Source organism: Oncorhynchus masou, chromosome 28, assembly GCF_036934945.1.
Source record: "Oncorhynchus masou masou isolate Uvic2021 chromosome 28, UVic_Omas_1.1, whole genome shotgun sequence".
Classification (NCBI taxonomy): Eukaryota; Metazoa; Chordata; class Actinopteri; order Salmoniformes; family Salmonidae; genus Oncorhynchus; species Oncorhynchus masou.
In genome coordinates this window covers 71,382,141-71,395,675 of record NC_088239.1, presented here as the reverse complement: position 1 = coordinate 71,395,675, position 13,535 = coordinate 71,382,141, and the positions used below count along the sequence as shown (strand labels likewise).

At 41.4% G+C, this 13,535-nt stretch overlaps 1 protein-coding gene across 7 annotated transcripts in view; it reads left to right on the top strand.

The window, feature by feature from the left end:
* Positions 1-537: 537 nt before the first annotated feature.
* LOC135518183 (F-BAR domain only protein 2-like) overlaps positions 538-13,535 on the top strand; it is a 102,381-nt gene continuing 89,383 nt past the window's right edge. For 5 of the 7 annotated variants that reach the window (XM_064943144.1, XM_064943142.1, XM_064943141.1 and 2 more), the window contains exon 1: positions 541-721. In XM_064943144.1, the coding sequence (XP_064799216.1) occupies positions 689-721 (33 nt within the window). In that variant the 5' untranslated portion in view covers positions 541-688. Of the gene's footprint in view, positions 722-13,535 lie in introns of all 7 variants that reach the window. The other 2 variants (XM_064943145.1, XM_064943140.1) reach the window with 2 other exon arrangements.

The window sequence follows — 13,535 nt, the reverse complement described above, 5'->3', positions numbered from 1 at the left end:
TACTTGCGGTCAGATGCCAGGCAGTTGCCATTCCAAGCAGTCAACATTTACGTCATTTAGCAGACACACTTATCCAGAGCGACTTAGAGGAGCAATTAGGGTTAATTGCCTTGCTCAAGGGCATATTGACAGATTTGTCACCTTTCGTTTACATTTCATGGCTACAGATGTGAGTGCTACGGAGTGATAGTCATTTAGACGGTTACCATGGCTATTTTGCGCACAGGGACTATGGTGGTCTGCTTGAAACGTAGGTATTACAGAGAGAGGTTGAAAATGTAAGCGAAGACACTTATAATAAAAATAATTTTATTTTATATGTTAGTATAGCCAGGAAACCTTTCCTACCTTGGCTAACATTAATCACAGTGATTTAGAACGTTTAAATAATTATAGAACCAGTCTCGAATATCACTGCAGACCAGTAATTTGCCCAGTTCCTTTTTTGTTCCCGCTATGGGTGGCGCTGTTTCCTTGTCTCTGGATTTTGGAGAAGACGAAAGGCAACTGAATTGAATCTATCTGAAGGAGGTGGAGTCTGAGGTGGGGAGGGAGAAGAAAGAGTGAGGGAAAAGGAGAAAAAAAGGAGAAAAAGCACACAACAGAAAAGGGGAGGACATCGGTGCAATTGCGTGAATATTGGTTGAATTACATTGAAGAAAATAGTTGCAGAGAGGAAGAAACCAAGATGATAACGCCCTACTTCATACAGAATTTCTGGGTAGGTTCTGCTTTTGTTTATTTTCTTTAGCCGGGTTAGTAGGCTAAATTGTTTAGCTCAAATCCCCTATCAGTCCCGCAAGTGGATGTGACAACCGGACATTGAGACCTATTCCACAATTCGCTTAAACCCGATTCATGCGGGATCTTGCTGGTGAAATAGAAGTATCTGGGTCAACACAATGTGTTAACCCATTGCCCAGCTACTTTTCTCGGCGAATATTATTTTGCCCCCCTGGATTGGGCCTCTGTGAATGCCATTTTACACGAGTGCTGAATTGAATCCACCCCTCGTCCGGTCAATTGGTTGAATGGCTGTCACGGAGTGTCTTGAAATGTTTTATGTATTTTTTTTCCGTGGAACCCATTGGGGGTTTGGAGTTGTCATTCATAATCTCTACGTGTCAGTTTCTTCCGTAATGAAGTTTTAGTGAGAGTCCAGACGTTTTAACATGTGTGAGGGGGGGGGGTTTATGCTAGTTGATTGTAACAGTGTTGCAACATTTGCCAGAATAAGAATGGCTACTTGTATTCAGCAACTCAACAGCAGAATAAAAACTATGGGTGACAGGGTTTTCAGTTGTGTGGCTCCTCCACCAAGGAACGCACTTCCAGTTACTGTCGGGGCTGCTGTCTCTGGCCTCGTTGAAAGCACAGCCTGTGGCACAGCTAAAGACTGAGCTGTTCAGAACTTTTAAGGCCATATGCTAATTATGTTCTCTGTCCACCAGATCTTGTTGTGTGCTCTTGTTTTTGGGGGGATTATTTTTAGTATTATTATATTTGTTTTTTTCTTCAGTACGTTGGGTGTGAGAAGCGCTTTTCAAATTAATGAAGTATTGTTATTATGTAGACATTTTACTGTAACAATGTTGCAGTTTGCGTTACTGTGGAATGTCAGAACAATCAGAATGCATTCTCTCTTAGTGATCAGTTCTTTGTGGCTAAATTGTGAATTAACCTAGTTCCACGTCATTGATGATGTCATATGAAGACCTTTCCCATAATGTTATTTTGCATGTCAAGTGACAAGGTTTAATTAGTCACTTGTTAAAATGTAACCACATTCTAAATGTTACTGAATTACTAATTTACTCCCACTTTCGAGGCTTACTAGATAAGTAGTTGAAATGATAGGCCTACTTTCCTTTACTACAAAGCTATCTGTGTTCAAGATATTATGATATACAAGTGTGTAAATTCAGTCTCTGGGTATTCTATTTTACACCATGGGTCAACCATTTGCCAGATAACTTAAAATCTTGAATCCACATGTTAACTACTATTTGGTATTATAATGACTGCTTAGGCCCGAGGTGTGTACGAGGTGTGCTGCAGCCACCTGCTGCTTTATTGACAGCCTAGTCTTTATTACAATGGACTTTGACAGGTTTTGTTTCATGCCAAATTTACATCACATACATATACAGTAGGCCCACCATAACATGACGTTTCCCTGACTGAAGGACACAGACAGAAAAGCAGACAGATGGATGGATGGACGGACGGACAGACAGTGCATGTCGGCAGGTAGCCTAGTGGTTGAGTGTTGGACTAGTAATTGAAAGGTTGCAAGATCAAATCCCCGAGCTGACAAGGTAAAAATCTGTCGTTCTGCCCCTGAACAGGCAGTTAACCCACTGTTCCTAGACCGTCATTGAAAATAAGAATTTGTTCTTAACTGACTTGCCTAGTTAAATCAAGGTACAATGGAAAGAAATGTCATGGTGTGTAATCACAGGTGGTTGTTCTTGCATTCCACTGATGTTATCTTGAGATCATACGGAAGTGGCAGCCATGTCAGGCCAGTTTTGATGCCCTCTGTTATGTTTCATAACAATCATAACAGTCAGTCAGCTGGACTAACCGGACCCAGAAATTAGGTCCAGCTGAGGTGGAACTGTACAGTGGAGAGGAAGGAGGCCCAAAGTATGGGATACAGCACTGTGATTAGTCTGTGGTACAGTAAGCTATGACTAGTTGATCACTATCAATAAGGCTTAATTCATGACAATAGAACTAGGCCTAATCTTGATGAAGATAATGTAGACACAAACCACTGACTTCATGAAGACCTTTTTAAATATATTTATATATTTATTTATGTATTAGAGGAACCGGTATATGATACAAGGAAATTATTTTCAGAGCGAAGAGCACAAGGTGTATTTTTACTCCTTACCAAGTTACAGTACATGGAAAGGAAGGAGGAGGATTTCTAACTGTTATTAGCCTAATGTGTAATAGCCTACTACACTGACTGTAGGCTACACAACTGATTGATCACTATCACGTTTTTTAAGACAGTTGCCCTTATCTTGATGTAGATTAAAAAAATAAATATATATATTTATTTATTTTTAGGCTAAATAAATGCCACTGACTTGTTGAAGACAAAAATCTATATTTGTACTGGACTAGGGAAACCGGTATATGATAGGAGGCAATTAAGTGAAGCCAGAAAGCCACAAGGTGTGTTTTTACTCTGGCACATCACAAGCACTCTGATGTTCTCAAGTTTATGTTCTCAGGGAGAAAGGATTTGATCATGTCTGGTCACACAATCAAAATAAAAGTCCAGCCTTGATCTCTTCAGAAAACATTAGGCCCAAGCTTGAATGTCTGTGTGTTCTGGTTAGTTTTATTTGTTTACTCTTGAAAGGCTAAAGGTCACAGATGTCTACTATATAATTTAGCCACAGCTAGCCAGTAAAATATAGGGCCTTTTTACCTAGTTTACTGACTTAAGCTCTGTGTCCAGAGTTTTTTTTTAATGATGACTGACTATGCACATTAATAACTAGGTTATAGTGCCTACATCTTGTATAGTTCATCTAATTTAATTGGGTAAGAGTGGTATCGTTGCAAAGCTTAAGCCATCTAAGGAAAAGGGGAGAGAAGATGTGATGTGGTGCATGTACTGTATCTTGAAGGCTGAGAGAGACTAAGAGCCCTCTCATCTCTCAACCTACCCTCTCTGCTTAGATACAAGCCCCAAGATCACAGTGAAAGCAGAGATCAGCTGTGTGGTTAAGATGCAGGACACACACACCCTCTCATATACACATTTTACTGAATTTAAAATGTGGTCACGGCAGCATCTCTTCCCTCAGCTAAATAGTAACGTAGAGCTGTCATGGTACAACAGGATACGTGAGATAATTAGTTCTAGAATTTCTAGAAGCCCATATACTCTTCGTTCCTGTAACATGGATGCACCCAAAACTTAATTGAGCATCTGACCAATTACACAATATTTTAGTTTTGGCTTAACCTATATTACCCTCAGCTGAACAAACAAGTGTTTTAGGAATGAAGGAACACTGTCTCTGTGTGTTGCATCACTTGCTGTGTCACTGCTATGCTTCCCCTTCAATGGATGTGTTACCCACACACAGCAAGGACCTGTGTTTTAAATACATCTGTTTCCTCTTTCTATTCTGATTTGTAATCTTTTCTCTATATTCCCAGAAGGTTGGGTTGAGAGAGCACTACAGTGTTGTGTGTAGGCAGGGCCTGTGTGTGTGGTGAACTGTCTGTCCCCCTCAGTGTTTCATGGGAAAATAAGATGGCAGTGTGATAAGCAAATAGAGCGAAGAAGTCCAGCATCCCTGAGTCGCCTCTTCACTGTTGACATTGAGACTGGTGTTTTGCAGGTACTATGTAATGAAGCTAGCTGCCAGTTGATGACTTGAGGCATCTGTTTCTCTAACTAGACGCTCTAATGTACTTGTCCTCTTGCTCAGTTGTGCACCAGGGCCTCCCACTCCTCTTTCTATTCTGGTTAGAGCCAGTATTCACTGTTCTGTGAAGGGAGTAGTACACAGCTTTGAACGAGATCTTCAGTTTCTTGGATATTTCTCGCATTGAACAGCCTTCATTTCTCAGAACAAGTATAGACTGATGATTTTCAGAAGAAAGTTATTTGTTTCTTGCCATTTTGAGCCTGTAATTGAACCCACAAATGCTGATGCTCCAGATACTCAACTAGTCTAAAGAAGGCCATTTTTATTGCTTCTTTAATCAAATAATAAAAACCTCCTTCACTCATGCTGCCAAACACCCTCGTAAAACTGACTATCCTACTGATCGTTGACTTCGGCGATGTCATTTACAACAGCCTCCAACACTCTACTCTGTTTTGTCACCAAAGCCCCATATAATACCCACCACTGCGACCTATATGCTCTCGTTGGCTGGTCCTTGCTACGTATTCGTCGCAATACCCACTGGCTCCAGGTCATCCATAAGTCTTTGCTAGGTAAAGCCCCACCTTATCTCAGCTCACTGGTCACCATAGCAACACCCACCCGTAGCACGCGCTCCAGCAGGTATATTTCACTGGTCATCCCCAAAGCCAACACCTCCTCTGTCCGCCTTTCCTTCCAGTTCTCTGCTGCCAATGACCGGAACGAATCGCAAAATCACTGAAGTTGGAGATTTATATCTCCCTCTCTAACTTTAAACAACAGCTGTCAGAGCAGCTTACCGATCGCCGCAGCTGTACACAGCCCATTTGTAAATAGCCCATCCAACCAACTACCGCCCTCATCCCCATGTTTTGTTTGTTTTTCTGCTCTTTTGCACATCCTCATCTGCACGTACAGTTGAAGTCGAGTTTACATACACTTAGGTTAGTCATTAAAACTTGTTTTTCAACCACTCCACAAATTTCTTGTTCACAAACTATAGTTTTGGCAATCGGTTAGGACATCTACTTTGTGCATGACACAAGTCATTTTTCCAACAATTGTTTACAGACAGATTATTTCACTTCCAGTTATTGTATCACAATTCCAGTGGGTCAGAAGTTTATATACACTAAGTTGACTCTGCCTTTAAACAGCTTGGACAATTCCAGAAAATGACGTCATGGCTTTAGAAGCTTTTGATAGGCTAATTGACAAATTTGATTCAATTGGAGGTGTACCTGTGGATGTATTTCAAGGCCTACCTTCAAACTCAGTGCCTCTGCTTGATATCATAGGAAAATCAAAAGAAATCAGCCAAGACCTCAGAAAAAAATTGTAGACCTCCACAAGTCTGTTCATTTGGGGGCAATTTCCAAATGCCTGAAGGTACCATGTTCATCTGTACAAACAATAGTACGCAAGTATAAACACCATGGGACCATGCAGCCGTCATACCATTCAGGAAGGAGACGCATTCTGTCTCCTAGAGATGAACATACTTTGGTGCGAAAAGTGCAAATCAATCCCAGAACAACAGCAAAGGACCATGTGAAAATGCTGCAAGAAACAGGTACAAAGTATCCATATCCACAGTAAAATGAGTCCTATATTGACATAACCTGAAAGGCGCTCAGCAAGGAAGAGGTCACTGCTCCAAAACTGCCATTAAAAAGCCAGACTATGGACTGAACTGCAAATGGGGACAAAGATTGTACTTTTTGGAGAAATGTACTCTGGTCTGTTGAAACAATATTTGAACTGTTTGGCCACCATGGCCATCGTTATTTTTGGAGGAAAAAGGGGGAGGCTTGCAAGCTGAGGGGGGGGGCAGCGTCATGTTGTGGGGATGCAATGCTGCAGGAGGGACTGGTGCACTTCACAAAATAGATGGCATCATGAGAAAATAAAATTACGTGGATATATTGAAGCAACATCTCAAGACATCAGTCAGGAAGTTAAAGCTTGGTCGCAAATGGGTCTTCCAAATGGACAATGACCCCAAGCAGACTTCCAAAGTTGTGGCAAAATGTCTCAAGGACAACAAAATCAAGGTATTGGAGTGGCCATCACAAAGCCCTGACCTCAATCCAAAAGAAAATGTGGGCAGAACTGAAAAAGAATGTGTGAGCAAGGAGGTCTACAAACCTGACTCAGTTACACCAGGTCTGTCAGGAGGAATGGGCCAAAATTCACCCAACTTATTGTGGGAAGCTTGTGGAAGGATACCCTAGAAATTTGACCCAAGTTAAACAATGTAAAGGCAACGCTACCAAATAATAATTGAGTGTATGTAAACTTCTGACCCACTGGGAATGTGATGAAAGAAATAAAAGCTGAAATAAATCATTCTCTCTATTCTGACATTGCACATTTTTTAAATAAAGTGGTGATCCTAACTGACCTAAAACAGAGAAATTTTACTAGGATTAAATGTCAGGAAAGGCTGCGTTTTAAATGTATTTTGCTAAGGTGTATGTACATTTCCTACATCAACTGTATATCACTCCAGTGTAAATTGCTAAATTGTAATTACTTCGCCACTATTGGCCTATTTATTGCCTTACCTCCTTCACTTGCACAGACTGTATATAGATTGTTCTATTTTGTTATTGACTGTACGTTTGTTTATTCCATGTGTAACTCTGTTTTTCCGTACTGGTTTGCTTTATCTTGGCCAGATCGCAGTTGTAAATGAGAACTTGTTCTCAACTGGCCTACCTGGTGAAATAAAATAAAAAATACAAATATTGGTCACATACACATGGTTAGCAGATGTTAATGCACGTGTAGCGAAATGCTTGTGCTTCTAGTTCCGACAGTGCAGTAATATCTAACAAGTAATATATCAATTTCACAACAACTACCTAATACACACATCTAAAGGGATGAATATGTACATATAAATATATGGATGAGCGATGGCCGTGCGGCATAGGCAAGATGCAGTAGATGGTATAGAATACAGTATATACATTTGAGATGAGTAATGTAGGTTATGTAATCATTATATAAAGTGGCATTGTTTAAAGTGACTAGTGATACATTTATTACATCCAATTATTAAACTGGCTTGAGATTTGAGTCAGTATGTTGGCAGCAGCCACTCAATGTTAGTGATGGCTGTTTAACAGTCCTGGAGGGCAGGTAGTTTGCCCCCGGTGATGCGTTGTGCAGACCTCGCTACTAGAGGTCGACCGATTTATGATTTTTCAATACCGATTTTTATTGGAGGACCAAAAAAAGCCTATACCGATTAATCGGACAATTATTTATTTTTACTTTTTTTTTAATGATTTATTTGTAATAATGACAATTACAACAATACTGAATGAACACTTATTTTAACTTAATACATCAATAAAATCAATTTGGCCTCAAATAATGAAACATGTTCAATTAGCTTTAAATAATGCAAAAACAAAGTGTTGGAGAAGTAAAAGTGCAATATGTGCCATGTAAAAAAAGCTAACGTTTGAGTTCCTTGCTCAGAACATGGGAACATATGAAAGTTGGTGGTTCCTTTTAACATGAGACTTCAATATTCCAAGGTAAGAGGTTGTAGTTAACTTAACCTCTTGAAACTCTGGGGGCGCTATTTCATTTTTGGATGAAAAACTTTCCCGTTTTAAACAAGATATTTTGTCACAAAAAGATGCTCGACTATGCATATAATTGATAGCTTTGGAAAGAAAACACTCTGACGTTTCCAGAACTGCAAAGATATTCTCTGTGCGTGCCCTAGAACGTGAGCTACAGGCAAAACCAAGATGAAACGGCATCCAGGAAATCAGCAGGATTTTTGAGGCTCCGTTTTCCATTGTCTCCTTATACGGCTGTGAATGCGAGAGGAATGAGCCTGCCCTTTCTGTCGTTTCCCCAAGGTGTCTGCAGCATTGTGACGTATTTGTAGGCATATCATTGGAAGATTGACCATAAGAGACCACATTTACCAGGTGTCCGCCCGGTGTCCTGCGCCGAAATTGGTGCGCAAACCTCAGCTGCAAGTATTTTTCCACGGAATTCAGAGAAGAAAGCAGGCTTCCACAAACGATATATCAATGAAGAGATATGTGAAAAAACACCTTGAGGATTGATTCCAAACAACGTTTGCCATGTTTCGGTCGATATTATGGAGTTAATTCGGAAAAAGTTTGACGTTGTTGGTGACTGAATTTTCGGTTCGTTTCGGTAGCCAAATGTGATGTACAAAACGGAGCGATTTCTCCTACACAAAGATTCTTTCAGGAAAAACTGAACATTTGCTATGTAACTGAGAGTCTCCGAAGCTCTTCAAAGGTAAATTATTTTATTTATTTGGTTATCTGGTTTTTGTGAAAATGTTGCGTGCTAAATGCTACTCAAAATGCTAAGCTAGCTTTGCATACTCTTACACAAATTAGTGAATTGCTATGGTTCAAAAGCATATTTTGAAAATCTGAGATGACAGTGTTGTTAAGAAAAGGCTAAGCTTGAGAGCAGGCGCATTATTTTCATTTTATTTGCGATTTTCAGAAATCGTTAACGTTGCGTTATGCTAATAAGCCTGAGGCTTTATTCACGATCCCGGATCCGGGATGGGGAGAATCAAGAGGTTTTAAGGTATAGAGGGCAGCATTTTCACTTGGATAAATAGCGTGCCCAATTTCAACTTCCTGCTACTCATGCCAAGAATATAAAATATGCATATTACTCATATTTCGATAGAAAACACACTGAAATTTCTAAAACTGTTTGAATCGTGTCTGTGAGTATAACAGAACTCATGTAACAGGCAAAACCCCGAGGACTAACCGTTCAGAATTTTTGTTGTTGTTGAGGTCTCTGTCTGTTCAGTGAGTTCTCATTGTGAAACTTGTTTTCAGTTCCTACCGCTTCCACTGGTTGTCACCAGTCTTTGGAATTTGTTTGAGGTTATTCCTTTGTGCAATGAAGAAGTAGGGCCAACTAGGAACTGCGTAACACTGTTGAGAGTTGCACAAGACTTGAAAAGTAGCTTGGTTTCTTGTCTTCCTGTATTGAACACAGATAGACCCGTCTTCAATTTGATCGATTATTAACGTTTAAAAATACCTAAAGTAGTTTGAAATGTTTTGGCAATGTTTGAAATATTTTGTAGTGACGTTGCACTGTTTTTTTCTGGATCAAACGAGCCAAATAAATTGACATTTATGAATATATATATATATAAGATGGAATTAATCGAACAAAAGGACCAATTGTGATGTTAATGGGACATATTGGAGTGCCAACAAAAGAAGCTCGTCAAAGGTAAGCCATGCAGACTACACGTTTTGTGTAGTGCCTGCAAGGTTGAAAAATGCTACCCTCTTTGTATACTGTTGTGCTATCATCAGATAATAGCTTCTTATGCTTTCGCCGAAAAGCCTTTTTAAAATTTGACAAGTTGGCTGGATTCGCAACGAGTGTAGCTTCAATTTAGTGTCTTACATGTGTGATTTAATGAAAGCGCTGCATTTTCCCTGGCTTTTGGCCAAGTTGGACGCAAGCATCCCCTAACCTATAAATAACAGCTCGAAGCAGCGTTACCCATCGCTCCACAAAAGCCGCGGCCCTTGCAGAGCAAGGGGAATAACTACTCCAAGTCTCAGAGCGAGTGACGTTTGAAACGCTATTAGCGCACACCCAGCTAACTAGCTAGCCATTTCACGTCGGTTCCACCAGCCATTAGGCTGATAGGCTTGAAATCATAAACAGCGCTGTGCTTGTGAAGAGCTGCTGGCAAAACACACGAAAGTGCTGTTTGAATGAATGCTTACGAGCCTGCTGCTGCCTACCATTGCTCAGTCAGACTGCTCTATCAAATCATAGACTTAATTATAACACACAGAAATATGAGCCTTTGGTCATTAATATGGTCGAATCCGGAAACTATCATTTCGTAAAAAAACATTTTATTATTTCAGTGAAATATGGAACCGTTCTGTATTTTATCCAACGGGTGGCATCCCTAAGTCTAAATATTCTTGTTACATTGCACAACATTCTTAACAACAACTTAACATATGTCATAATTACGTAAAATTCTGGCAAATTTAGTTCGCAATGAGCCAGGCAGCCCAAACTGTTGCATATACCCTGACTCTGCGTGCAATGAACGCAACAGAAATGACACAATTTCACCTGGTTAATATTTACTGCTAACCTGGATTTCTTTTAGCTAAATATGCAGGTTTAAAAATATATACTTCTGTGTATTGATTTTAAGAAAGGCATTGGTGTTTATGGTTAGGTACAGTCGTCCAACGATTGCTTTTTTCGCAAATGCAATTTTGTTAAATCATCCCCCAGCATTGCATTGATTTATATGCAATGCAGGACACGCTAGATAAACTAGTAATATGATCAACCATGTGTAATTATAACTAGTGATTTATGATTGATATTTTTTATGAGAAGTTTAATGCTAGCTAGAAACTTACCTTGGCTTCTATTGCATTCGCGTAACAGGCAGGCTCCTCGTGGAGTACAATGAGAGGCAGGTGGTTAGAGCGTTGGACTAGTTAACTGTAAGGTTGCAAGATTGGATCCCCCAAGCTGACAAGGTGAAAATCTACCTCTGATCAAGGCAGTTAACCCACCGTTCCTAGGCCGTCATTGAAATTAAGAATGTGCTCCTAACTGACACTCTAGTTAAATAAAGGTATACAATTGCTGCCCAAAAAAATACAGATTTCCGATTGTTATGAATAATTGGGGCCGATTTCAAGTTTTCGGCCATTCCGATTTAATTGGTCGACCTCTACTCACTACCCTCTGGAGATTCCTGCGGTTGTGGGCGGAGCAGTTGCCGTACCAGGTGGTGATACAGGATGCTCTCAATTGTGCATCTGTAAAAGTTTGAGTGTTTTCTGTGACAAGCCAAATTTCTTCAGTATCTTGAGGTTCAAGAGGCGCTATTGCGCCATCTTCACCACGCTGTCTGTGTGGGTGGACCATTTCAGTTTATCAGTGATGTGTACGCCGAGGAACTTTACACAATCTCCACTACTGTCCTGTCAATGTGGATAGGGGGGTGCTCCCTCTGCTGTTTCCTGAAGTCCACGATGATCTCCTTTGTTTTGTTGACATTGAGTGTGAGGTTATTTTCCTGACACCACACTCCGAGGGCCCTCACCTCCTCCCTGTAGGCTGTCTTGTCGTTGTTGGTGATCAAGACTACCACTGTTGTGTCGTCTGCAAACTTGATGATTGAGTTGGAGGCGTGCATGGCCACGCAGTCATGGGTGTTCAGGGAGTACAGGAGAAGGCTGAGAACGCACCCTTGTGGGTCCCCAGAGTTGATGATCAGCGGGGTGGAGATGTTGTTTCCTACCCTCACCACCTGGGGGCGGGCCGTCAGGAAGTCCAGGACCCAGTTGCACAGGGCGGGGTCGAGACTCCGGGTCTCGAGCTTCATGGCGAGTTTGTAGGGTACTATGGTGTTAAATGCTGAGCTGTAGTCGATGAACAGCATTCTTACATAGGTATTCCTCTTGTCCAGATGGGTTAGGGCAGTGTGATTGCATCGTCTGTGAACCTATTTGGGCAGTAAGCAAATTGGAGTGGGTCTAGGGTGTCAGGTAGGGTGGAGGTGATATGGTCCTTGACTAGTCTCTCAAAGCACTTCATGATGACGGAAGTGAGTGCTACGGGGCGGTAGTCGTTTAGCTCAGTTACCTTAGCTTTCTTGAGGACAGGAACAATGATGGCCCTCTTGAAGCATGTGGGCACACCAGACTGGGACAGGGATTGATTGAATGTCTGTAAACACACCAGCCAGCTGGTCTGCGCATGCTCTGAGGACGCAGCTTGGGATGCCGCCTGGGCCAGCAGCCTTGCGAGGGTTAACACGTTTTAAATGTCTTACTCACGTTGTCCACTATGAAGGAGAGCCCACAGGTTTTCGTAGCGGGCCGTGTCAGTGGCACTGTATTGTCCTGAAAGTGAGCAAAGAAGTTGTTTTAATTTGTCTGGGAGTAAGACGTCGGTGTCTGCGACGGGGCTGGTTTTCTTGTAATCCGTGATTGACTATAGATTGACATGCTGCTATCAATCCACGGTGTCTGGTTAGGGAAGGTTTTAATAGTCACTGTGGGTACAACATCAACGATGCACTTGCTAATAAACTCGCTCACCGAGTCAGTGTATACATCAATGTTGTTGTCTGATAATATTCGGAACATATCCCAGTCCACGTGATCAATGCAATCTTGAAGCGTGGAATCTGATTGGTCGGACCAGCATTGAACAGACCTGAGCACGGGTGTTTCCTGTTTTAGTTTCTGTCTATAGCCTTGGAGCAATAAAATTGAGTCGTGGTCAGATTTGCCGAAAGGAGGGCGGGGAAGGGCTTGTACCCAGCTACAATAAATGCAGCCTCAGGATATATGTTTTCCTGTTTACATAGAGTCCAGTGAAATTATTTCAGGGACGTTGAGGTATCTGCTTGGGTGGGGGGGATTATAGACGGCTGTGATTATAAGCGAAGAGAATTCTCTTGGTAGATAATGCGGTCGGCATTTGATTGTAAGAAATTCTAGGTCAGGTGAACAAAAGGACATGAGTTCCTGTATGTTGTTATGATTGCACCAAGAGTCGTTAATCATAAGGCATACACCCCCGCCCTCCTTCTTACCAGAGAGATGTTTGTTTCTGGCAGCGCGATGCGGGATGTAACTCGGTGGCTTTACGGATTCTGATAACATATCCCGAGTGAGCCATGTTTCCGTGAAACAAAGAATGTAACAATCTCTCTGGAAGATAACCCTTGCTCGAATTTCGTCTACCGAGTTACGATGTGCCCATCTACGGAGCCTGATGAGAAGACCACTCCGTCTGCCCCTTCTGTGGCGCCGTTGTTTTGGGTCGCCTACTGGGATCAGATCTATTGACCTGGGTGGTTCTGAACAGAGGATCCGCTTAGGGAAAGTCGAATTCCTGCTCGTAATATTGGTAAGTTGACGTTGCTCTTATATCCAATAGTTCTTCCTGGCTGTATGTAATAATACTTAAGATTTCCTGGGGTAACAATGTAAGAAATAATACATTTAAAAAAAACGAAATACTGCATAGTTTCCAGAAGCGAGGCAACAATTTCTGTTGACACCCACAGTTTTCAGCTGT